The 26,651-nt window shown below is 42.0% G+C and overlaps 1 protein-coding gene across 6 annotated transcripts in view; it reads right to left on the bottom strand.

The window, feature by feature from the left end:
- Nucleotides 1–26,651, bottom strand: part of SHLD2 (shieldin complex subunit 2) — a 93,197-nt gene that overhangs the window by 66,116 nt on the left and 430 nt on the right. For 3 of the 6 annotated variants that reach the window (XM_054436246.2, XM_054436250.2, XM_063669860.1), the window contains exon 2: nt 25,268–25,323. The exons of 1 other annotated variant lie outside the window; for it this stretch is intronic. Coding sequence is in view for 2 of the 5 variants with exons in the window: in XM_054436250.2 (XP_054292225.1) it covers nt 25,268–25,284 (17 nt within the window). In the remaining 3 variants the exon portion in view is untranslated. Of the gene's footprint in view, nt 1–15,229; nt 15,294–18,526; nt 18,593–21,611; nt 21,754–25,267; nt 25,324–26,651 lie in introns of those variants that run through there. 2 more of the 6 variants (XM_063669858.1, XM_063669856.1) reach the window with 2 other exon arrangements.

Raw genomic sequence — 26,651 nt, 5'->3', positions numbered from 1 at the left:
TGGAGAAAGACAACACGGGGAAAAAAAAAAAAAAAAAGCCACGCCAAATGCAATAACAAGCCCATCAATTTCTGTTACCTCAAATGCAATAGAAAATACCACTTTTGGCCAGGTTCAGTGGCTCACGCCTGTAATCCCAGAACTTTGGGAGACCAAGGCAGGCAGATCACTGAAGATCAGGAGTTCAAGACCAGCCTGGCCAACATGGCGAAACCCCATCTCTACAAAAAATACAAAAATTAGCCAGGCATGGTGACATGTACCTGTGATCCCAGCTCCTTGGGAGGCTAAGGTGGAAGAATCGCTTGAACCTAGGAGGCGGAGGATGCAGTGAGCCGAGATCACACCACTGCACTCCAGTCTGGCCATCAAGGCGAGACTCTGTCTCATTTAAAAAAAAAAAAAAAAGAAAATACCACTTTTGCTGAACCTGATTACAGGCAAGGCCAAATTCAGTCGCTTGCATAATAATATGCCCAACATTCGTTCACAATGTTCCTGCCTGCTCTTAACGGGGTTTGAGTAGAGCAGGCTCTTAAAAGCCATGAATTATATGAATTATCAAATTAAACAAGTTTCCATTTAAAATAATAACATTTATTTTGGGAATATACAAACCAGACAATGAACTAGATGTTTTATACATGTTATTACTCATTTTAGCCTCATAATACTTTATGGATAGGTTAAGTAGCTTGCCTAAGGTCACAATACTAGTACATTCAAAAGCCAAGATTCAGGCCGGGCTTGGTGGCTCACACCTGTAATCCCAACACTGTGAGGCCGAGGCTGGTGGACTGCTTAAGCCCAGGAGTTTTGAGACCAGCCTAGGCAACATGGTGAAACTCCGTCTCTACTAAAAATAGAAAAATTAGCCAGGCATAGCGGAGCACACCTCTACTCCCAGCTACTCAGATGGCTCAGGTGGGAGAATCACCTGAGCCTGGGAGGCGGAGGCTGCAGTGAGCAGAGTCACATCACTGCACCCCAGCCTGGGCCACAGAGCAAGACCCTGTCTCAAAAAATTAAAAATTAAAATTAAAAAGCCAGGATTTAAACCAAGGTATGTCATACAGAAAATCATTTTTTGCTAAACCACTCTTTTTTTTTTTTGAGACAGAGTTTCACTCTTGTTGCCTAGGCTAGAGTGCAATGGCACAATCTCGGCTCACCGCAACCTCCGCCTCCCGGGTCCAAGCAATTCTCCTGCCTCAGCCTCCCAAGTAGCTGGGATTACAGGCATGCACCACCACATCCGGCTAATTTTGTATTTTTAGTAGAGACGGGGTTTCTCCATATTGAGGCTGGTCTCGAACTCCTGACCTCAGGTGATCCGCCCACCTCGGCCTCCCAAAGTGCTGGGATTACGGGCGTGAGCCACAGCGCCCGGCCTAAAACACTCTTAAGTGTGGGCTGCAAAGGAAATATTTTCAGCTTACTTGGCAAACATTAATATTCTCTCTTGCATACAGCTTCTAAATGTTAAGGAATGAGAAAGAAGAACGTACTTGAAAAGAATATTACTGAAAAATGCAGTGAGATGTCTGGAAGAAACAAGGAATGGCTGTGTGCCTACTATGTGCCACATGCTGTGCTGGCTATATTAAAAACCTCAACACTTTACTGTTACAGCAGCCTTGGGAGGGAAATATTGGTAATCTCTTTTACATATGAAGAAACTGAAATGTAGAGAAACCTTCAAGGTTACAGAATTTGCAAGGGACAGAGTTGGAATTGGAAATCAAATTCGGCTCATTAACACATATCACTAGTGCTTACTAGGGGGCATTTCGAATAGAATATTAGAAATCTCATCACATACAACTCAAACCAACCTATTTTTTCTTTGCTCAGGGAGTTGTTGTTGTGAAAACTGAGAAATCCCTATAGATTTTTCTTTCAATAGCCTTATTTTAAATAATTATCCACACTTAGGTTATATATGTTAAGTACTGCCCATAAACTCCAAAAGTTGATTGCTATGAAAACCAAACAGGCATCCAGCAGTAAATGTGAAAATATAAGCAATTCTGTCCTATATACATGATTTTTTTTTTTTTTTTTTGGAGACACAGTCTTGCACTGTTGCCCAGGCTGGAGTGCAGTGGCGTGATCTTGGCTCACTGCAACCTCCGCCTCCCAGGTTCAAGTGATTCTCCTGCCTCAGCCTCCTGAGTAGTTGGGACTACAGGTGTGCGCCACCGTGGCTAGCTAATTTTTATATTTTTAGTAGAGACGGGTTTTCTCCATGTTAGCCAGGATGGTCTCGATCTCTTGACCTCGTGATCCACCCACCTCAGCCTCCAAAGTGCTGGGATTACAGGCGTGAGCCACCGACGCCCGGCCCTATATACACGATTTTGAACATACTGACAGATGGAGAAAACCACTTTGGAAAAGATACTTCACATGTTCTAGAGACAATTCAAACCATTAAGCATTCTATGAAGCTTCTGAAGGTCTGTCAAATTTTAAATGATAACAGTGAAATTTTAAAACAAGAACAGGAGAAGTCAGCACCAAAGCTAGTTTAACATTAATAATAAGTGAGCCAATAAATAGGTCTATGTTTGCCCAGGCAGGTTTTGCTTATCATGTCAGTTGGAAAGCCAGAAGGAAACTGGTTTTAACTCTTAATACAACCTGTATCATGACACCATCACTTTACTAGAAATGTAGCTGATGTCAGCATAAGACTGAGACAGTTCACATTTAAAACTGTTGTTTCCTTTCTAACTATTTTCATAATTTATTCATGGTATAGGATTGAGACTATTTCCTTAAACGGAAAAAAATGGGTAATTAACATTGAGAACTTTCCACGTGCCAGATACTGTATGAATTGTCTTAATTTTCATAGCCACCCTGCAAGATATTATCCTCATCTTTTTAGAGGAAGAAACAAGTTTCAAGAAATGAAGTAGGTTTTCTAAGGCCACAGCTATAGTGAAGAGGCGGAGCTGACATTTAAGCTTGGATATGAATTATTATAATTTCCACAGCACTACATAGCTGTCATTTTCTTTACCTGCAAAACTAAATAAATACTGTTAAAAATAAAAGATGGATGATCTCCAAGATCTCTAAACATTAAAATTTTACAATAAACTGGTTGAGGTGACACATGCCTATATTTTCAGCTACTCAGGAGTTTGAGACTGGCCTGGACAACATAGCAAGACCCTGTCTCTAAATTTAAAAAACAAATTACAATAAGATAATCTTAGACCAGAGAAAGGAAAGCGAAATAGCTATTTGGATTATAAACTGTTTTAGTACCTCAAATGTAATGTGTGGTGATGACAATATCTTTGATTCCTGGGAAGGTCATTGTGAAAGGGAATATAAAATGCCTTGAAGTCAAAATACGAGGCTCTCAAATAGAAAAATAAATATAACATTTAAGTATTATCAACAGAGAACCAAGTTAGAAAAAACTAGTTACAGTCTGAAACAATGCAGTTTAAAAGACTGCGGTCACCAGTGTAAACTGACTCAGGCAACACTTCCCAGGGTCCATGCCATGGACAGCTGACTAATCTCTCTATAAATACTAAAAGATAATAAGGTTCCATAACCAAACAAGATGGGGAAATACTGGATTTAATGTTAAACCTGTTTCCATACTGGTTATAGGCTTGAGAGCCCTATGGAGCAAGTCTTTCTGGATTTGAATCCCAGCTCTTCCATTCTAGCTTAGCCATGTGACTTAAATGAGACAGTTGCTGTAAAGACTGGAAACAATAATGCATGTGGGAGCCTTAGAACACAGCCTTAGACAGTGCTCAATAAATGTTAAATCATTAATAGTAACATCATTTCCCAGAGCCTTTATTAATCTAAGTTGAGGTTCATTGTGAATTACCAAGGGGATACAGTTTGCAGTTTCTCAAACTTATTGGATGATGGAACCCACTTTTTCATAGAATACCCCTCGAGAAAACTGGTTAATGTCTTTAAAACAAACAAAACTCTTCGAAACAACAGAGAATTCCATCACCAAAATAAAATGTTGTTTTTTGTTTTTTTGGGTTTTTTGAGACAGGGTTTCCCTCTGTTGCCCAGGTTGGAGTGCAGTGGCACAATCACAGCTCACTGCAGCCTCAACTTCCTGGGCTCAAGAGATCCTCCCACCTCAGCCTCTCAAGTAGCTGGGACTACAGGTGCATGCCACCATACCTGACTAATTTTTTGTATTTTTTGTAGAAACAAGGTTTTGCCATGTTGCCCAGACTGGTTTCAAACTCCTGGGCTCAAGCCATCTGCCCACCTCGGCCTCCCAAAATGCTGGGATTACAGGCATGAGCCACCACGCCCAGCCTAAAACGTTTTTAAAAACTGAATTTTTCTTCACTAAATTTTCCTTACCTCTCATCTGCTACCACCTGCCTTTGAGCTAAAGTTCTTCTTTTTTTTTTTTTTTTTTTTTGAGACTGAGTTTTACTCTTGTTGCCCAGGCTGGAGTGCAATGGTGCAATCTCAGCTCACCGAAACTTCCACCTCCCAGGTTCAAGCGATTCTCCTGCCTCAGCCTCCCGAGTAGCTGGGATTACAGGCATGTACCACCATGCCCAGCTAATTTTGTATTTTTAATAGGGACGCGGTTTCTCGATGTTGGTCAGGCTGGTCTGAAACTGCTGACCTCAGGTGATCCGCCCGCCTCGGCCTCCTAAAGTGCTGGAATTACAGGCATGAGCCACCTTGCCTGGCCAGAGCTAAAGTTCTAATAGATGACACTCTCTGATGTTCACTAAAGACTTGGGAACGTTGTCTCTACTTCATAAACCCACTCCATAGCTGGATCCTGTATTCTGTCATAACCAGCAACTGCTCCTCCCGTTCAATCTTCAATTCCACTATCCAGTCTTGAACACCAACCACTTCATGTCCCAGCAGCCACCTTCTGGTTTCATTTGTTCCCTATTCAGCCTAGACTCAATGGCCCACCACTTCAAACACTCTCGCTACTGAAATATCTTGCCTCCTTACCCTCTCTGTCACACTGACACATAAAACCCAGGCCAAGATCAATCCAACTGTTCAATTGTGTGCTCACCCAGGCTGCTGAGCCCTGAGAGAAGGAGGAAATCATTCATACAAATATATATACCACAGCCATGAAAAATCCATGATTCCATTTTTTCTAAGTATTCCCACTCAGGTTGCCCTCTCACTTCCCTCAGAGGCTTTCTTGAAATTCTCCTTTTCTCCTCAAACAGTCCCCTACAATCATCATTTCCTCCCCGCTATAATCTCAGTGGATGACCTTATCCCCACTTCACTGAAAAAAAATAAAGTGTTGATATCCCAAATTCTCACCTGCCACCCAAACACCTCCCCATCTGCACTATCTATTGTTCCTTTATTCCTACTTCAGTGGAAACTGTATTCTCATCTGTACTGCAACCCAGTATCTTCACTCCATTCCCACTAACCTCAAAGACAATGTACAATCAATCACACACACCTCCTTTATTCTACATCTTCAACTTCTCCCTTCCTTCTTCCCTTTTCCATTTAGCATATAAACATGCTGAAGTCTCTCTCATCTAAACACAGCCTGCCCCTCTACCTACTATCTCGTATCTCTCTATGAGCAAAGCTTCAAAAAGAGCAAAGCTTTCTGAAAAGAATGTCTGCACTTACTGTCTCCACTCTCAACAAATATCCATGCTTAGTCCTCAGCAACCTGGCATTTATTTCTATCATGGAGACTCCACTGAAGCTGTTCTACAGAAGGCAGCAATCAGCCGCTTAACACCAAAATCAAGGGACACTTCCCTGTCCTCATATTCATTCAACTGTGGGCTACATTTGACATTGAAGATGGCTCTTAACATTTCTGTCTTCATTTAATAAATATTTACTGAAAGCTACTTTGTTGATAAGAACTTCAGATAAAATGATGAACATGACACAGTCACAAGCCCTCAAGAAGCTTAAAGTTTCTATGATAATTCCTACTCCTCCTTCCACCTCTCAGATCACTCCTTCCTTCTCTACTCAACCTTTAGAGCTGATATTCCCCCAGGGCTCCTTTCTTTGCTCTTCTCACATCCATCCCAGGATTACTGTGTTTACATTACCTATTCATGGATGTTGAGGAAATTTTTATCACTAGCTTAGAATTCTTGACCTTTCATCCTCCTCAAACTGTCTAGTCTCAATTTTTTGTCCTCTTCCAAGTAAAACTTTCAGAAAATTATCTTTGTACACTCCACTTCCTCATATCCAATTCACGTTTTAACCCATGACACTCTGAACGTTTTAACCCATGACAACCCACTACACTGAAACTCCTCTTACAACTACCTCATTATGTTAAATGAGGTCACCACTACCTTATTATGTTAAAATGGACGTGCTTATCATTATTCAAACTTTCAGGGCATTCTCAACAGAACTGACCCACTCCACTATCTAACCTGTACATGTGAAATTTGGCACAGTTGTATACTGGGCCCTATTCTATTTCCCACACTCTATCCCTAGGTGTTCCTACCCATTCCCATTGTTTTAAATATGACTTATGCTGGACGCAGTAGCTCACATCTGTAATCCAAACACTTAGGGAGACCGAGGCAGGAGGATCACCTGAGGTCAGGAGTTCAAGACCAGCCTGGCCAGCATGGTGAAACCCCCATCTCTACTAAAAATACAAAAATTAGCCAGGCATGGTGGCCGTGCCTGTAATACCAGCTACTCTGGAGGCTGAGGTAGGAGAATCACTTGACTCTGGAGGCAGAGGTTGCAGTGAGCCAAGATCGCACCACTGCACTCCAGCCTGGTGACAGAGCGAGACTCTGTCTCAAAATAAATAAATAAATAATTATGACTTATAACTCTCGTCCACATCTTTCCTGAGCTCTAGCTTCATTTACTCAACTCTCCACTTGGCAACCCCATTTGGACAAACTCATTTTATCCAAAATGTCCTTAATTTTCCCACTAAGTCTCTTCCAGAACTACTGGAGTTATTAAAGCCAGAAACAAAGAACCACACATGACTACTTAACTTTTCCTCACCTCTCATATCAAACTATCTCCAAAATATATTTTGGCTATTCAATTATCTTCAACTCACTACTATGTCATAATATAGCTATTGTTATTTCTTCCCTAGAGTTTTGACTGGTTTTTTGTTTGTTTCTTTGTTTTTGTTTTTTTGAGACCGAGTCTTGCTCTGTCACCCAGGCTGGAGTGCAGTGGCGTGATCTCGGCTCACTGCAACCTCCACTTCCCAAGTTCAAGTCATTCTCCTGCCTCAATCTCCTGAGTAGCTGGGATTACAGGCACCCACCACCATGCCTGGCTAATTTTTGTATTTTTAGTAGATAAGGGGTTTCACCATGTTGGCCAGGCTGATCTCAAACTCCTAACCTCAGATGATCCACCTGCCTCAGCCTCCCAAAGTGCTGGGATTATAGGCGTGAGCCACTATACACGGGCTTGACTGGCTTTCTAACCAAGTTCACCAATGTCACCTTGTCTCCAGGAGACAATCCAGTCTCCAGGAGAAAGCTAAAATGATCTTTATAAACATAATATAAAATCGCTTCTCAGCCTTTTGGCTAAGATCAAGTGTAAATATAATATAAATATAAATTGAAATACATCACTCACTATTTAAAACGCTTCAATTGATATGTTGGGAATCTAATTTTAAGGTAGTAACAGAGTATTCTCTTTCCCACAAACAGAATGTTGCTCCAGTTCTCTGGCAACTCATTCTGTGGGTCAGTGGCATTCAACTACTTCAGTACAAAGACAAATATAAGACACAGAAGTTAACTGGGTTAACTAAAGGTTACTAAACCTTTACTAAACCTTACTAAAGGTTATTAATTATTTAATTCCAAAGCAAACACCATAATTTATCTCTTTTTTTTTTCCAAGACAGTCTCGTTCTGTTGACTAGGCTGGAGGGCAGTGGTGTGATCTTCACTCACTGCAACCTGCACCTCCTGGATTCAAATAATTCTCGTGCCTCAGCCTCCCCAGTAGCTGGGATTACAGGCATGTACCAACACGCCCAGCCAATTTTTGTTTTTTTAATAGAGATGGGTTTTCGCCATGTTGGCCAGGCTGTTCTCGAACTCCTGGCCTCAAGTGATCCACTCGCCTCGGCCTCCCAAAGCCTGGGATTACAGGCTTGAGCCACTGCACTCGGCCTATAATTTTTTTTAATTGAGATAAAATTCACATAGCATACAGTTTACCATTTCAAAGCATACAATTCAGTAGTTTTAGTGTATTCACATTTTGCAACCATCTACACTAATTCCAGAACATTTCTATCACCTAAAAGGAACCCCATACCTATTAACAGTCATTCCCAATTGCCTCTCTCCCCATCTCCTAGAAACCATTTATCTCTTTTCTATCTCTATGGATTTCCTGTTCTGAACATTTCATATAAGTGGGATCATACAATATGTGATCTTTCGTGGCTTCTTTCACTCAGCATAATGTTTTTAAGGTTTATCCATGTTGCAGCATGAATCTGTACTTCATTCCTTCTTATGGCTGAATAATACTCCATTGTATGGATGGACCACATACTGGTTTTTGTTTTTGTTTTGTTTTGTTTTTTGAGACAAAGTTTCGCTCTTATTGCCCAGGCTGGAGTGCAATGGCATGTTCTCGGCTCACTGCAACCTCTGCCTCCCAGGTTCAAACGATGCTCCTGCCTCAGCCTCCTAAAGTAGCTGGAATTACAGGCATGCGCCACCATGTTTGGCTAATTTTGTATTTTTAGTAGAGATGGGGTTTCTCCAGGTTGGTCAGGCTGGTCTTGAACTTGTCCACCCTCAGGTGATCCACCTGCTTCAGCCTCCCAAAGTGCTGGGATTACAGGTGTGAGCCACCACGCCCGGCTGGACCACATATTGTTTATCCATTCATCAGCTGATCTACATTTAGGTTGTTCCCACTCTTTTACAATTATGAATATTGTTGCTATTAACACTCATGTACAAGTATTTGTATGGACATATGTTGTCATTTCTCTTGGGATGACCTAGGAATGGAACTGCTGTGTCATATGGCAACTGTATGTTTAACTTTTTGAGGAACTGCCAGACTGTTTCCCATAGCATCTGTACCATTTTACATCCCTATCAGTAAGGAACCCTATAAGAGTTCCCATTTCTCCACATCCTCACCAACAGTTGTTGGGGTTTTGTTTTTTGGCTTTTTGTTTTTTTTTGAGATTTTTTTAAGTTATTATAGTCATTCTAGTGGGTGTGAATTGGTATCTCTATTATTATTATTATTATTATCATTATTATTTTAGAGACAGGGTCTTGCTCTGCCACCCAGGCTGGAGTGCAGTGGCACCATCACTGCTCACTGCAGCCTCAACGGCACAGGCTCAAGCAGATCCTCCCACCTCAGCTTCTTGACTAGCTAGAACTACAGGCATAAACCACCACACCTATCTCCCTATATTGCCCAGGCTGGTCTCTAACTTCTGGGCTCAAGTGATCTTCCTGCCTCAGTCTCTCAAAGTGCTGGGATTATAAGCAATGAGCCACCACACCTGGCCTCACTGTGATTTTTATTTGCATTTCCCTAATGAATAATGATGTTCAACACCTTTTCATTTGTTTATTTCATGTGTTTATTTGGCCATCATTTGCATATTTTCTTTGGAGAAATATCTCTTCAAATTCTTTGCCCATTTTTTTTTTTTTTTTTTGAGACGGAGTCTCGCTCTGTCGCCCAGACTGGAGTGCAGTGGTGCCATCTCTGCTCACTGCAACTGCAGCCTCCTGGGTTCAAACCATTCTCCTGCCTCAGCCTCCCGAGTAGCTGGGACTACAGGCACCCGCCACTACACCCAGCTAATTTTTTTGTATTTTTAGTAGAGACGGGGTTTTACCATGTTAGCCAGGATGGTCTCGATCTCCTGACTTCGTGATCCACCCTCCTTGGCCTCCCAAAGTGCTGGGATTACAGGCATGAGCCACCGCACCTGGCCTGCCCATTGTTTAAATTGGATTATTTGTTTTTTTCTTATGGAGCAGTGATAGTTCTTTACATATTCTAAATACTAGACCCTTAACAGATACACAATTTGCAAATATTTAATCCCATTCTGTAGGTTGTCTTTTCACTTTCTTAATGATGTCCTTTGAAACACAGAAGTTTTTAACTTTGGCCAGGTGCAGTGGCTCACAACTGTAATCCCAGCACTTTGGGAGGCCAAGGCAGGCAGGTTGCTTGAGCCCAGGAATTCAAGACCAGTCTAGGCAACATGGTGAAGCCCCACTTCTTTTTTTCTTTTTTTTTGAGACAGAGTCTTGCCTTGTCAACCAGGCTGGGGTGCCGTGGCACGGTCTCAGCTCACTGCAACCTCCACCTCCCAGACTCAAGAGATTCTTGTGCCTCAGCCTCTCAAGTAGTTGGGATTACAGGCACGTGCCACCATGCCTAGCTAATTTTTGTATTTTTAGTAGACAGGGGGTTTTACCATGTTGGCCAGACTGATCTCGAACTCCTGACCTCAAGTGATCCGTCTACTTCGGCCTCCCAAAGTGTTGGGATTACAGGAGTGAGCACTGTGGCCTGGCCCCCATTTCTATAATACAAAAAATACAAAACTTAGTGGGATGTGTTGGCACATGCCTATAGTCCCAGCTACTCAGAAGGCTGAGGTGGGAGGACTGCTTGAGTCTAGAGAAGTTGAAACTGCAGTGAGCTATGATGGCGCCACTGTACTCCAGCCTGGGCAACATGATGAGACCCTGTCTCAAAAAAATAAAAACTTTAAAAAAAATTTTTAATTTTAAGGGCCAGGCGCGGTGGCTGACGCCTGTAATCCCAGCACTTTGGGAGGCCACGGAGGGCAGATCAGGAGGTCAGGAGTTCGAGACCAGCCTGGCCAATATGGTGAAACCCCGTCTCTTCTAATAATACAAAAATTAGCCAGCCGTGGTGGTGCGCGCCTGTAGTCCCAGCTACTTGGGAGACTGAGGCAGAAGAATCGCTTGAACCCGGGAGGCAGAGGTTGCAGTGAACCAAGATGGCGCCACTGACTCCAGCCTGGGCAACAGAGCAAGACCTCATCTCACAAAAAAAGAAAAAAATTAATTTTAATAAAGTCCAATTTATCTATTTGTTCTTTTGCATGTTTGGAGTCATATTTAAGAAACCTGCCTAATCCAAGTTCATGAATATTTAAACCTACATTTTCTTCTAAGCATTTTATAGTTTCAGTTCTTATATTTAGGTCTTTGATCCATTAAAATGATAATTCTTGAAAGCTAAAAATTTCAATCATAAGACCTACAGGCTTAAGAGAAAAGAGAGCTTTTTTTTTCTTTTTTGAGATGGAGTCTCACACTGTCACCCAGGCTGGGGTGCAATGGCACAATCTCAGCTCACTGCAACCTCTGCCTCCCGGGTTCAAGTGATTCTCCTGCCTCAGCCTCCCGAATAGCTGGTGTTACAGACACCCGCCACCACTTCCGGCTAATTTTTTGTATTTTGAGTAGAGGCAGGGTTTCCCTGTTGGCCAGGCTGGTCTCGAACTCTTGACCTTGTGATCCACCCGCCTCGGCCTCCCAAAGTGCTGGGATTACAGGCATGAGCCATTGTGCCTGGCCAAAAGAGAACTTTTTATTTATTTATTTACTTATTTTGAGAGACAGGGCCTCTCTCTTGTTGCCCAAGCTGGAGTGCAGTGGTAGAATCATAGCTCACCACAGCCTCAACCTCCTGGGCTCATGCGATCCTCCCACCTCAGCCTCCTGAGTAGCTGGGGCTACAGGTGTGTGCCAACATGCTCAGCTAATTTTTGTATTTTTTGTAGAGACAGGGTCTCACTATGTTGCCTAGGCTGGTCTCAAACTTCTGGGCTCAAGTGATCTTAACTGTGTCAGCCTCCCAAAGTGCTGGGATTACAGGCATGAGCCTCTGCACCCAGCCAAGATTTAATATTGATATAGAATCTATGAAATTACTTATTCCTTTGTAAAATGTAGTAACATACATTTTGAACTCAAATATGTATGTGAGTGTTTATATGTGTGTATATAAAATTAATCCTCAGAACCATACCACTGCACCCGGCTAAGACAGCTTTTTAAATTCTAAAACTGTGATTTTAACTATCACCAACCAAATTAAGAAAACTTTCATGGCAGAGTTTGTCATGTAAACTCCAGCACAGAGGAAAGGCAGGTGATGACATAAGTACAGTTCTCTCACACTGATCAAGATGACATAAAAACTTGGGGGAAGAGTTCAAAGAAAAACAAGAGTTAAAGAGTGTGTGTAAATCTAGAATTTTTACCTCCTGTCCTATCTGGAGCTAAATCTTATTTGAGAGGCCAGGTGAGGTGGCTCACGCCTGTAAACCCAGCACTCTGGGAGGCCAGGGAGGGTGGATCACCTGAGGCCAGGAGTTGGAGACCAGCCTGGACAACATGGTGAAACACTGTCTCTACCAAAAATACAAAAAATTAGCCGGGTGTGGTAGAAGTGCCTATAATCCCAGCTACTCAGGAGGCTGAGACAGGAGAATCGCTTGAATCTAGGAGGCACAGGCTGCAGTGAGCCGAGATCGAGCCATTGCACTCCAGCCTGAGCAACAAGAATGAAACTCTGTCTCAAAAAAAAAAAAAATCTTATTTGCGGAAGGGTAAGAAAAATCTCTAGTGTTTGTGGGGAAGGACCCAGAATGGGAAATAATTGTGTTTCCCTTTCCCAAGTTATGGTCCAGGGACTGTAGCCATTTAGCAAAACCTTGCACCTAATACAATATCATGCCTTGCTAAAGGCATAATAGCCAATGACATGCCCAAACCATATTCCTGAAAAGCTGTTTTATTAGGGTCCCAAGCATATCAGCACTCACCATTGGGCCAGTATACCCAAAAGAGCCTGGGATTAAGGAGGCTCTTAAGCACGCACAGATGTGTTGCCCAGGGGCTACAGTAGTAGCAGGGACATCATCCTCAGAAGTGGCAGAGGCAGACAATCCCATTCAAGACCAAGCCAGTCATTTGCAATGGCTCAGAAGGACAGAGGACGGCACAAAGATAAGATAACTCTCCCTTAATGCCAGGAAAAATTATAAGATTTCTCTACCAATACCATCTACCATAGGAAAAAAAAGGGAAGGGGTGGGCTCTGTGAGGAAACTGAATATTTATCCAAAGGACCAAGTATTTATCAAGGGTTTAGATTAACATGTAATTAATTTAGTTAAATCAGAAGCTACTGACTTTTTATCCTAAAGCGGCAAGATTGTTTAGCAGGATTGTTCTCTATTACCTAGTAGAAACAGAGCTAAGGAAATTTTACTTATTTAGAAATGAAGTTGGCCAAGCACAATGGCTCACACCTGTAATCCCAGTACTTTAAAAGGTCGGGGTGGGAGGGTCACTTGAGTCCAGGAGTTGGAGACCAGCCTGGGCAACATAGCAAGACCTCATCTCTAGGCTGGGCACGGTGGCTCAAGCCTGTAATCCTAGCACTTTGGGAGGCCAAGGGGCGGTAGATCACTTGAGGTTAGGGGTTCGAGACCAGCCTGGCCAACATAGCAAAATCCCATCTCCACTAAAAAATACAAAAATTAGGCTGAACGCAGTGGCTCACGCCTGTAATCCTAGCACTTTGGGAGGCCAAGGCGGGCGGATCACCTGAAGTCAGGAGTTCGAGACCAGCCTGACCAACATGGAGAAACCTCACCTCTACTAAAAACACAAAATTGGCCTGGCATGGTGACACATGCCTGTAATCCCAGCTGCTCGGGAGGCTGAGGCAGGAGAATCACTTGAACCTGGGAGGCGAAGGTTGCAGTGAGCCGAGATCACGCCATTGTACTCCTGCATAACAAGAGCGAAACTCCATCTCAAAAAAGCAAAAAACAAAAATTAGCCAGGTGTGATGACGTGTACCTGCAATTCCAGCTACTTGGGAGGTTGAGGCACGAGAACTGCCTGAAACCAGGAGGCAGAGGTTGCAGTGAGCCGAGATTGCACCACTGCACTCTGGCCTGGTGACAGAGTGAGACTGCCTCAAAAAAAAAAAAAGTCATCGCTAAAAAAAAAAAAAAAAGAAGAAAGAAAGAAAGAAAATTACATCTTTGTATATTTAAGTATGTAGTCTACAAAATTTATGCCTACTATACTTCCAACTGGGTTTTCCACTGCACAAAAGGTAAAATGTAAAGCACTTGCCTATATGATCTGACGCTTATCCACCTGTCCAAAATCACAACATTCTCCACTAGGACAACCACAGTCACACTGGATTTCTGTCTATTCCTAAAACATGTCAAGGTCTTTTCTGTATCACAGTTTTTCCACACGCCATTTCCTTCACTTAGGATGCCTTTCCCATAGCTCTTTAATAGGTTGCTTCAACTCAGCCTTTAATTTCAGTTTAAATGTTTCTTCTTTTCAAGGCCTTCTCTGAACACCCTATATAAAGTAGGTATTCCCTGTTATCCTACAGCACAGCACCATATTATTTTCTTTTTTCTTTTCTTTTTTTTTTGAGATGGAGTTTCCCTCTTGTTGCCCAGGCTGGAGTGCAGTGGCAAGATCTTGGCTCACTGCAACCTCTGCCTTCCAGGTTCAAGCAATACTCCTGCCTCAGCCTCCCCAGTAGCTGGGATTACAAGGGCGCACTACCATGCCCAGCTAAGTTTTTGTACTTTTAGTAGAGATGGGGTTTCACCATGTTGGCCAGACTAGTCTTGAACTTCTGACCTCCGGTGATCCACCTGCCTCAGCCTCCCAAAGTGCTGGGAATACAGGTATGAGCCACTGCACCTGGCCTTTATCCTACATTTTAAATCTCTTTTTTTTTTTTTTTTTTTGCCAATTATTGCTTTAGATTAATATCTATAGAAAAAAATTAGTCTCTCTGTGCTTCACTGGTTTTCGATGGCCCCCCAAGAATGCAATCACAAGGATTCAACATTTAATGGGGAAACTGTGGAGGACAGTAACTATGCAAAGGGCACTTTGAATATCCACCCCATGTATCTTCAAAATAGTCTCATCCCAAGCTATCCTTCTGATGATATATTACTGTAACATAGAGAATCCAATGAAACTGTCATTTCTGCCTGTAGGACAACGAAACTTCTAATTTCAACATAAAGGCCAGTTTAGCCTTCTTATTTTAATCCACTTGCCTATGTGTTACATTGATGATAACAAGTTGCTAATGGCAACTTCATCTGAAAGTCTGTTGAAATCATTTAAAGCACCTGATATTTCATTATAATCTTCAGATTATCCCCAGAAGTTCAGGATGGATTTCTGTTCTGTCTTCCTGTCTAGTAAGAGAGTAAACACGACAACATGAAAACTACTTCCTTAAAAGCTGTCAATAGTAAAAAGCTGTTCAAAAAACAGAAGGCATAATTTTAAAACTGTTATCATTGTATGAGATCTCAAGGAGAAACAGAATTTGAAGACTGTTTACTGTATACAATATGAAACTGCAAATATCATAATTCCTAGTTTCATATTTAAGAACGTTCCCCCCCCTTGTAAATTGCGTTAAAAAAATATATTATCACAGTAAGACAGCACAGAGCAAGTCAGTTATTTTCTGTGGCAAATATGGCAGACACTGTGAGTTGTCTAACAATTATTCCTTCTGGCCGGGAACAGTGGCTCATGCCTATAATCCCAACACTTTGGGAGGCTGAGGCAGGTGGATCACCTGAGGTCAGGAGTTCAAGACCAGCCTGGCCAACATGGTGAAAAACCGTCTCTACTAAAAATACAAAAAATTAGTCAGCCGTGGTGGCAGGTGCCTGTAATCCCACCTACTGGGGAGGCTGAGGCAGGAGAATCGCTTGAACCCAGGCGGCAGAGGTTCCAGTGAGCTGAGATCCCACCATTGCACTCCAGCCTGGGCAACAAGAGCAAGACTCCATCTCAAAACAAACAAACAAACAAACAAAACCAATTATTCCTTTTCTACCTTTCTTCCTGGCTGGCACAGTCTGCCTGTACTTCAGAGGCCAAAAGTGCCAGTAAGTCTTCCTTGTAGCCTCCCTTACAGCCAGGGCGTGGCATGTAACCAACCCAATCCTAGCTACTGGGGTCTAAGAGAGTTGAAGGTAGCCGGCAGGCCTTTGGAAAAGGTTTCTTCACTAACACCGGGATATGCACAGGAAGAAACTGCTGTTTCTCCATAGAACTTAGTTATGGCTACATGTGACCCCTGGAACTGCTGAAGCCATCTTCAGCACCCTTAGGAAAGATGTCACAAACTTGCTGAATGTGTAACAGAGAGAAGAGCAGAGTAGGTATCTGATGGTATCATTGAGCCCTTGGACTGACAATGGAAAAGCCCTGCCTTCAGACTTCTTGTTAGATAATGTTATCTTGGTTTATGGCTTTCCTTTAAGCCATTTTTATTTGGATATTGCTACTTGAGGGTCAAGGCATCCTAAGAAATCTCTATCTTCTTACTTCAGGTCCAATTTCCTGAGCTGACTCAACATTATCAGCGTCTCTACCTTGTGCCCAGTCCTTCACTGACATGTCTTTCACTAAGAAGCAAGCGCAACATAATTGTACTCACATATATGCTTTACCTAAAGTCTGTTTCTTCTGCAACACCTCTAGAATGGTCAAGGAGAAGGTACTTTTTGCTTCTCTGGTGTATTTTTCAGTTATGTCTGTTTTTAACAGCATTATAGATGTGCCCCAATTTTTACCTTACACTTCCTTTCTTATTATCCTCTAACACCATACTGAAATTACAATTGATCTAAAAGTTTCAAAAACAAAATGCTCAACATAGGATAAAGATTTTCTTTTCTAGAGGGTGGTCCACATCATTAAACAGAGCTGAATGGCAAGGCATCTTGAATGATGAATAACTGAATGGGCCATTCTTTATATATAAAGAAAACAAAAAACCTGACCTCTATTTTAAAATGAAGATAAAGAGAAGCATAATAAATAACATACAGGTGAGATCAGAATCCTACCTTAGTGGCTGGGTGTGGTGGCTCACACCTATAATCCCGACACTGGGAGGCGGAGGCAGGCGGATCACAAGGTCAGGAGTTCAAGACCAGCCTGGCCAACATGGTGAAACCTCATCTCTACTAAAAGTACAAAAATTAGCCAGGCATGGTGGCAGGCACCTGTAATCCCAGCTACTCGGGAGGCTGAAGCAGGAGAATCACTTGAACCCAGGAAGTGGAGGTTGCAGTGAGCCAAGATTGTGCCACTCCTCTCCAGCCTGGGCGACAGAGCAAGACTCCGTCTCGAAAAAAAAAAAAAAGAATCCTACCTTAGTACAGTTAATTTGTTAATATATTTTTTAAATTTTTATTTTCATTTTCTTTTTACTTTTTATTTTTTTCCTAATTTAGCTCCCATTTATAAGCACAGTTAATTTTTTTTTTTTTTTTTGAGACGGAATCTTGCTGTTGTTACCCAAGCTAGAGTGCAGTGGCGCCATCTCGGCTCACTCCCGGGTTCAAGCGACTCTCCTGCCTCAGCCTCCCAAGTAGCTGGGATTACAGGCACTTGCCATTATGCCCGGCTAATTTTTGTATTTTTGTAGAGATGGGGTTTCACCATGTTGGCCAGGCTGGTCTTGAACTCCTGACCTCAGGTGATCCACCCGCCTCAGCCTCCCAAAGTGCTGGGATTACAAGTGTGAGCCACCGTGCCCAGCCAGCACAATTTTATTTTATTTTATTTATTTATTTTTTTTTTGAGACGGAGTCTCGCTGTTGCCCAGGCTGGAGTGCGGTGGCGCGATCTCAGCTCACTGCAGGCTCCGCCCCCCGGGGTTCACGCCATTCTCCTGCCTCAGCCTCCCGAGTAGCTGGGACTACAGGCGCCCGCCACCTCGCCCGGCTAATTTTTTGTATTTTTAGTAGAGACGGGCTTTCACCGTGTTAGCCAGGATGGTCTCGATCTCCTGACCTCGTGATCCGCCCGCCTCGGCCTCCCAAAGTGCTGGGATTACAGGCGTGAGCCACCGCCCCCGGCCTATTTTATTTTTGAGATGGAGTCTTGCTCTGTCACCCAGGCTGGAGTACAGTGGCGCAATCTCGGCTCACTACAACCTCCGCCTCCCAGGTTCAAGCAAGTCTCCTGTCTCAGCCTCCCAAGTAGCTGGGATTACAAGCACCTGCCCGCCATCATGCCCGGCTAATTTTTGTATTTTTGTAGAGACAGGGTTTCACCATGTTGGCCAGGCTGGTCTTGAATTCCTGACCTCAAGTGATCCACCCACCTCGGCCTCCCAAAGTGCTAGGATTACAAGCATGAGCTACCATGCCCGGCCAGCACAGTTAATTTCTAAGAGACGTCACATGTTTCCTGCATGATAGCTTAAAAGGATAAGATCCTACATTTTTCATGTTTACTCACAACATGAAAGGAACCCTTAACCAAGAGTTGATAAACCTTTGTTGACTGTTACTCAGCAATGCAACAAAATGAAGACTTACCCAAACCAGCCATGCAGATGTAACTGACATTTATTAGGAAAAGGGTTTTTTAAGAGGAAAAAGACTACAAACCCTGAAGATTACAGGTCCTTTTCTTTGACACAGTTTCTGTTATTGTTTTTTGTTAAAGCATGCTCACTAAAAGGAAAAAACATCAAAATTACAACTTCTCTGAAAATCAGTTAGAAACACAAAAGCAAATATTAGAAAGTTTTCCTGAAAACTTTGGCACAAAAGTTTGAAAAACAACTCATGATATACCAAAATGACCAATACTTGAAAAAAACATAACTAGGGGATATTCATTTTCAACGAAAGTGCTGTTTAAGCCAAATTGTTGTGATGATCAAATTGCCTTGAACCAAAGTGCATGCCACCCTATATTTTCAAACCATGGTCTCATTTATCTTTAAGCTTTGCCTATGCTGTTTCCATAGTATCCCCACTTCTATCTGGCTGATTAATGAAGTATTAACTAGCACTTGCGAACTAAATCATATTAAAATTAGAAACACCAGGACCTAATAAAAATTTCAAGATTTTTATTTATTTATTTATTTAAAAAAAAATTTTTTTTTGAGACGGAGTCTCACTCTGTCGCCAGGCTGGAGTGCAGTGGTGCGATCTCGGCTCACTGCAACCTCTGCCTCCCAGGTTCAAGTGATTCTCCTGCCTTAGCCTCCTGAGTAGCTGGGACTACAGGCGTGCACAACCACGCCCAGCTAATTTTTGTATTTTTAGGAGAGACGGGGTTTCACCATGTTGGCCAGAATGGTCTCAATCTCTTGACCTCGTGATCCGCCCACCTCGGCCTCCCAAAGTGCTGGGATTACAGGAGCGAGCCACTGCACCCAGACAGATTTTTAGTACCTTGTTTTAAAAGTCCTTGTTTACTCAGAAAAAGTAATCTCTTTAAAAAATAAAAAAAGTCCTTGTTTAAATTCGTGGTGTCTCATGTCTATAATCCCAACACTTTGGGAGGCCAAGGCAGGAGAATCACATGAGCCTGGAAGTTTGAGACCAGCCTAGGCAACATAGGGAGACCGTATCTCTTCAAAACAATTTAAAAAAAAATTTTTTTTTTTGTTTTTTGACATGAAATCTCGCTCTGTCGCCCAGGCTGGAGTTCAGTGGCACGATCTCAGCTCACTGCAACATCCACCTCCTGAATTCAAGCAATTCTCCTGCCTCAGTCTCCTGAGTAGCTGGGATTACAGGCACGCACCACTGCATCTGGCTCATTTTTTGTATTTTTAGTAGAGACAGGGTTTCACCATGTTGGCCAGGCTGGTCTTGAACTCCCAACCTCAGGTAATCTGCCTGTCTCAGCCTCCCAAAGTGCTAGGATTACAGGTGTGAGCCACTGCGCCCAGCCAACAATTTAAAATTTACCCAGGGTGATGGTTCACCCTTGTAGTCTCAGCTACTTGGGAGGTTGAGGTGGGAAGACCGCTTGGGCCCAGGAGTAAAAAAAAAAGAAAACAAAACAAAATTATCATGATTATTAAATTCTTTCTAAGCCCAAACTTGAAACTTATACATAAACAGGTAAAGTAGTCCCGAGACCAAAAGATTTGAGAACTGTTCTTTGTAACAGGTTATCTATTACAGCATTGTTATAACCGCAAGAGTTTGGAAATAACCTTCATGTCCATCAATAAGAGATTGATAAAAGTAATTATGGTGCATCCATGCAATAAAATACTGTTCAACATTAAAAACTAATGAGGAGCATTAGGCAAGAAAATGAAATAAAACACATTCAGATCGGAAATGAAAAAGAAAAACTATCTCTATGTGCAAATGACAGCATCTTGCATATAGAAAATCATACAGAATCCACTAAAGTAAATATCAGAATGAATAAATGAGTTCAGTAAAGTTGAAGCATATAAAAATCGTTCTGTCGCCCAGGCTGGAGTGCAGTGGAACGATCTGGGTTCACTGCAACCTCCACCTCCTGGGTTCAGGTAATTCTCGTGCCTCAGCCTCCCCAGTAGCTGGGATTGCAAGCATGCACCACCACACCCAGCTAATTAATTTGTTGTGATTTTGGTAAAGACAAGGTTTCTCTGTGATGGCCAGGCTGATCTGAAACTCCTAGCCTCAAGTTATCCACCCGCTTCAGCCTCCCAAAGTGCTACAGGCATGAGCCACCATGCCCAGCCTAAACTATTGTAAGTCGATATACTCACGGTGAACAATCTAAAAATGAAGTTAAGGAAACCATTCTGAGCCAGGCGAGATGGCGCACGACTGTAATCTCAGTTACTCAGGAGGCTGCGGCAGGAGGATGTCTTAAGCCCAGGAGTTCAAGGCCATTCTGGGCCACATAGTAAGACTCTATCTCTTAATAAATAAATATTTCTACTTACAATAGCATCAAAAAGAATACTTAGTAATAAATGCAACAAAAAGTACAAAACTTGCTTTGTATTAGTTGATTACACATTTTATTTTGAAATAACAAATATCTTAAATTTTCAAAGGCCAATTCTCCTAAAATATTTAAGCCAAATATACACTCAAAGTATTACTGCTGCAGCCTTGATTCTCTTGAATTCTATACTTGATTCTAAATTATTCTGGGGCCAGAATATGCTTGCCATTAAGGATATAATCTTGTTATGCTACAGAATTTTGGGAGTTACCATCTCATATAATTTTTGGCAATTGCTAACTTAGCTTACTCGGTTTTAAGAAGTGTAAAACTTATCCTCTGACAGTGATAAAACATTCCTGAGAGAAGTTTTAAAAGACCTACATATACAGAAAGCCCATGTTAATGAATCAGAAGATGTAATATTGTTAAAATGGCACTAATTCCCAAATTGATCTATAGATTCAACATAATCCCCATCAAAATTCCAGCTGACTTCTTTGCAGAAATTGGTAACATGATCCTAATTCATATGGACACAGAATAACCAATCTTGGAAAAAAAATTTGGAAGACTCACGTTTCCCAATTTCAAAATTTACTACAAAGCTAGAGTAATCGGCTTGGCACAGTGGCTCATGCCTGTAATCCCAGCACTTTGGCAGGCCAAGGCAGGCGGATCACCTGAGGTCAATGAGTTCGAGATCAGCCTGACTAACATGATAAAACCCCATCTCTACTGAAAATACAAAAATTAGCCAGGCGTAGTGGCACGCACCTGTAATCCCAGCTACTCAGGAGGCTGGGGCAGGAGAATTACTTGAACCTGGAAGGCAGAGGTTGCAGTGAGCCAAGATCGCGCTATTGCACTCCAGCCTGGGCAACAGAGTGAGACTCCATTTCGGAAAAAAAAAAAAAAAAAAGGCTGGCGTAATCAAGACAATGTAGTACTGATATAAAGACAGACATATGGATGAACTGAACTGGCGTCCAGATATAAACTTTCACATTTAGGTCAATTTATTTTTCATAGAGTGTGAAGACAATTCAATGGGAAAGAAATAGTCTTTGAACAAATGAACTGGATAGCCACGTGCAAAAGAATGAAACTGGATCCTTTTCTCAGATTATGTACAAAAAGTAACACAAAATGGATAAAAACCTAAATGTAAAAGCTAAAACTATGAAACTCTTAGAAGAAAACAAAGGCGTAAATCTTCATGAAGTCCAATTAGGCAATGATTTCTTACATATGATACCAAAAGCATAAGTATCGAAAGAAAACATTTATAAACTGGACTTCATCAAAATTAAAAACTTTTATGCTTCAAAGTCACTATGAAAAATGGGAAAATATAACCTAAAGAATGGACGAAAACATTTTCAAATCATGTATCTGGTAAGGAGCTTATATCTAGAACATATTAAAAAAAACTCTTACAACTCTATAATAAAAGACAACCTGACTTAAAAATGGGCAAAGGATCTGAATAGACATTTCTCCAAATAAGACATAAAAATGGTCCATAAGCACATGAAAGATGCTAAATATTATTAGTCATCAAGGAACTGCAAATAAATACTTCATACCCACTAGGATTATTATAATAAAAAACACACATAACAAGTGTTGGTGAAGAAATAGAGAAATTGGAACCTTCATTCACTGCTGGTAAGAATTAAAATGGTGTAGCCACTGTGGAAAACAGTTTGAAGTACCTCAAAAATTTAAACATGGAAGTATCATTCCTACGTATAAACACACCCAAGAGAACTGAAAACATATGCACACACAAAAGTTCACCGCAGCATCATTCAGAATAGTCAAAAAGTGGAAATAATCCAAGTGTCCATCAATGATGAACAGATTTTTAAAATGTGGTACAGTCATACAACAAAAACTATGTAGCCATAACAAGAAATGAAGTACCTGATACATGCTACACGCATAAACCTTTAAAATACTCTGCCAAGTGAAAGAAGACAGTCACAAAGAGCCACATACTCCTTTTATAGGAAAAGTCCAGAATAGACTGATTTAGTGAGACAGAAAGTAGAAAGTATATTTTTACCTTTCAAATTAAATTATTTTTAAAAATGAATGGTTCAAGAATTTATATGCTATGTTTTTCTAAATCCTAACAATCTTCTTCTAAAATATTTTTGAGAGAGAAAAAAGCATGCTATGGATCAAGAAAAACAGACCTGGAATTTTAAACCAGCTAAGGAAAACTCAAAGGCAGAAAACTCATTTGACTTTGTGGAATGCTATCGAATGTTCCCTTCAAGCTGAATTCTGGTCTTCATTTGAATGGGAAATTACTACGAATAATTAAACCTTATTGTGTGAGGCATGGTGGCTCACACTTGGAATCCCAACACTGTGAGAGGCAGAGGCGGGCATATCACTTGAGCCCAGGAGTTCGAGACCAGCCTGGGCAACATAGTGAAACCCCACCTCTACCAAAAGGACAAAAGTTAGCCGGGAGTGGTGGCAGGTGCCTATAGTCCTAGCTACTCAGGAGGCTGAGGTGGGAGGATTGCCTGAGCCCAGGAAGTCCAGGCTGTGGTGAACTGTGATCGTGCGACTGCACTCCAGCCTGGGTGACACAGTGAGACCCTGTCTCGAAAAATACAAATAAAAAAACCTTACTTTGCAAATTATCTGTATATTTTACAAAAGCAATCATAAATCTAAAGTGGAAATTCATTAGACTTTATATCACAGTAAATAATTTCTAACTAAATGGAACAAATACTTAAAATACTCCTTGGAATAGTATAAATAGTATAACTTTGGAGTCAGATACACAGGTTTGAATCTTACCCTATTTACAAGCTTGGTGATCATCAACAATTTGTTTGGTTTCTGTGGGCCTCACTCCCTGCTTTTTTTTTTTTTTGAGATGGAGTTTCACTCTTGTTACCCAGGCTGGAGTGCAATGGCACAATCTCGGCTCACCGAAACCTCCGCCTCCCAGGTTCAAGCGATTCTCCTGCCTCAGCCTCCTGAGTAGCTGGGATTACAGGGATGCGCCACCACACCAGGCTAATTTTGTATTTTTAGTAGAGATGGGGTTTCTCCATGTTGGTCAGGCTGGTCTCAAACTCCCGACCTCAGGTGATCCGCCCGCCTCGGCCTCCCAAAGTGCTGGGATTACAGTATGAGCCACCACGCCCAGCCACTCCCTGCTTCCAATAAATCAGGAATTATAATACCTACAGTGTGAAAAGAAATACTCCAATATTCACTAAATGGGGGAAGAGATGGATAATTTCATTCTGTTTTTCTAAAATCTACTTCTGCTGTTCACATTTTTTTAACAACTTGTATGTAATTTTAAAACATAATGACCAGGTGCAGTGGCTCAACACCTGTAATCCCAGCACTTTCGGAGGCCAAGGCGGGCAGATCACTTGAGGCCAGGAGTTTGAGAACAGCCTGGCCAACACTGTGGAACTTCGTCTCTATTAAAAATACAAAAAAATTAGCCAGGCATGGTGGCGGGCACCTGTAATCCCAGCTGCTCGGGAGGCTAAGGCAGGAGAATCACTGGAACCTGGGAGACAGAGGCTGCAGTGAGCTGAGATTGCACCACTGCACTCCAGCATGGGCAACAGAGCAAGACTGTCTCAAAAAAACAAAACAAAACAAAAACATGATGATTTTAAAAATAAAAATATCTATTTTACAGGGTACTCATGAAGCCAGTTTGTAAGGCACCTACACACAGGAGATTCTCAATTAAAAAAAAAAAAATAGTAATTTCCACAGCTCTATTCCTCACCTCTTCCAAAGCTTCTTCAATTCTGCCTTTCCTTTTTTGAGATGGAGTCTCGCTCTGTTGCCCAGGCTGGAGTGCAATGGCACGATCTCTGCTCACTGCAACCTCTCTCCCTGGTTCAAGTAGTTCTCTCAAGTAGCTGGAACTACAAGCTCTGCCCAACCCCCTCTCCGCCACCACGCCTGGCTAATTTTTGTAGGCCCCCCATCACACTTGGCTTATTTTTGTATTTTTAGTAGAGACAAGGTTTCACTGTGTTGCCCAGGCTGGTCTCGAACTCCTGACCTCAAGTGATCCGCCCACCTTAGCCTCCCAAAGTGCTGGGATTACAGGCGTGAGCCACCTCCTTAGGCCCAATTCCACCTTCTTGAATTCCGGTGAACAAGCCACAGAAGAAGCAAAGTTAAACATTTATTTTTCTGAAGGCTAAGGTTATAAAGAAAGATAAACAAAAACAATAAAACTAAGCTTTTAAAGATTTTTCCTCAGAACATAACCAAATAATTTAATCCAAAAAGAAAAATATTTCCATACATTTACTGATGCTAATCATGTTATTCTGAAACTCCGTGGGTTTTTTGCAGGAGTGGGGGATTGCAATGTAAGAGAGTAAAATGATAATACATCCAGTAAAAAGCAAATTTGATACCTTAATCTTTTGACCATCAAGGAAAATTCAGGATTCAGGTCAGAGTATATTTTTCACTGAAAAACACAGTGCAAATACAATTAATGACAATGACTTATTTAGCAAGTAAGGTAAAATATAAGCTCCACCTGTATGAAAAGGTAATTTTGACTTTGAGAGTACACTTAGATGAATGTAATTTAACAGATCCAGGTTGTCACCTTATATTTTACACAATATTTCGAGAACTAAGAACTTTCTCTTCCATATTCTAAAAGATGAATAACATGAACATATCAGGAAGCACCGTCGTTTTGCAGGTCAAATGGGTGTCATCTTAAAATCACCCAAGTACACTGAGACCGCTAACGCTAGTAATGTGGCGTTTGGCAGCTAGTTTTAATGACTGTCATTAGAGCTTTATTTTTTATTTTCTTTTTATAGAGACGAGCCCAGGCTGGTCTTGAACTCCTGGGCTCAAGCGATCAGCCTGCTTTGGCCCCCAAAGTGCTGGGATTACAGGCATGAGCCACCGTGCCAGCCTCGTTAGTTTGAAAAGCGCCAAAAGTTATCCATAGGAATGTGAACTTTGGCATTTCCTATCAAGTATGTATAAATACATAACTGAACCCTCATATAGCATAAAGCTTATAAATCATATACTGAGGCCAGGCGCGGTGGCTCACGTCCGTAATCTCAGCATTCTGGGAGGCCTAGGTGGGCAGATCACTTGAGGTCAGGCGTTGGAGACCAGCCTGGCCAACACAGCGAAACCCTGTCTCTACAAAAATGCAAAAATTAGCCGAGTGTGGTGGTGCGTGCCTGTAATCCCAGCTACTCGGGAGGCTGAGGCAGGAGAATCGCTAGAACGAACCCAGGGTGGCGTAAGCTGCAGTGAGCCAAGATGGTGCCACTACACTCCCGCCTAGGCGACAGAACAAGATTCTGTCTCAAATAAATAAAAAATAAATCACATACTTAACCATTTAACAAATACATATATTCCTGAGAAAGAATTTCCTGGGGGCATTATTGCATTTCTAGTTTCCTTATTTTAGACTATTTCAGAGGGAGATAGGGTCTCCCTCTGTCGCCCAGACTGGGGTACAGTGGAGCGATCGTAGCTCACTGCAGCCTCGAACTCCTGGGCTCAAGCCATCCTCCAGCCTTGACCTCCCAAAGTGCTGGGACTAAAGGCGTGAGCCGCCGCGCCGGGCCGGAGCCTCTCTCTGCAAAGGTGAAGCAAAGTCAGTGCTGTGGGGCGACACAACCACGACGTGCGTAACTATGCGATCTCCACACTGCGGAGCAGTTGAACGGGACAATAAAAGCTCGCGTGGTGAGAGCTTGTGAGCGAGTGACTCCTTTCCAGCTCACGCCAGCCACGTATAATCCAACTCCGGGT

The sequence above is a fragment of the Pongo pygmaeus genome, chromosome 8, assembly GCF_028885625.2.
Source record: "Pongo pygmaeus isolate AG05252 chromosome 8, NHGRI_mPonPyg2-v2.0_pri, whole genome shotgun sequence".
NCBI classification, from domain to species: Eukaryota; Metazoa; Chordata; class Mammalia; order Primates; family Hominidae; genus Pongo; species Pongo pygmaeus.
Note: the sequence above shows the minus strand (reverse complement) of the source record. Positions and strands in the feature narration are given on the sequence as shown.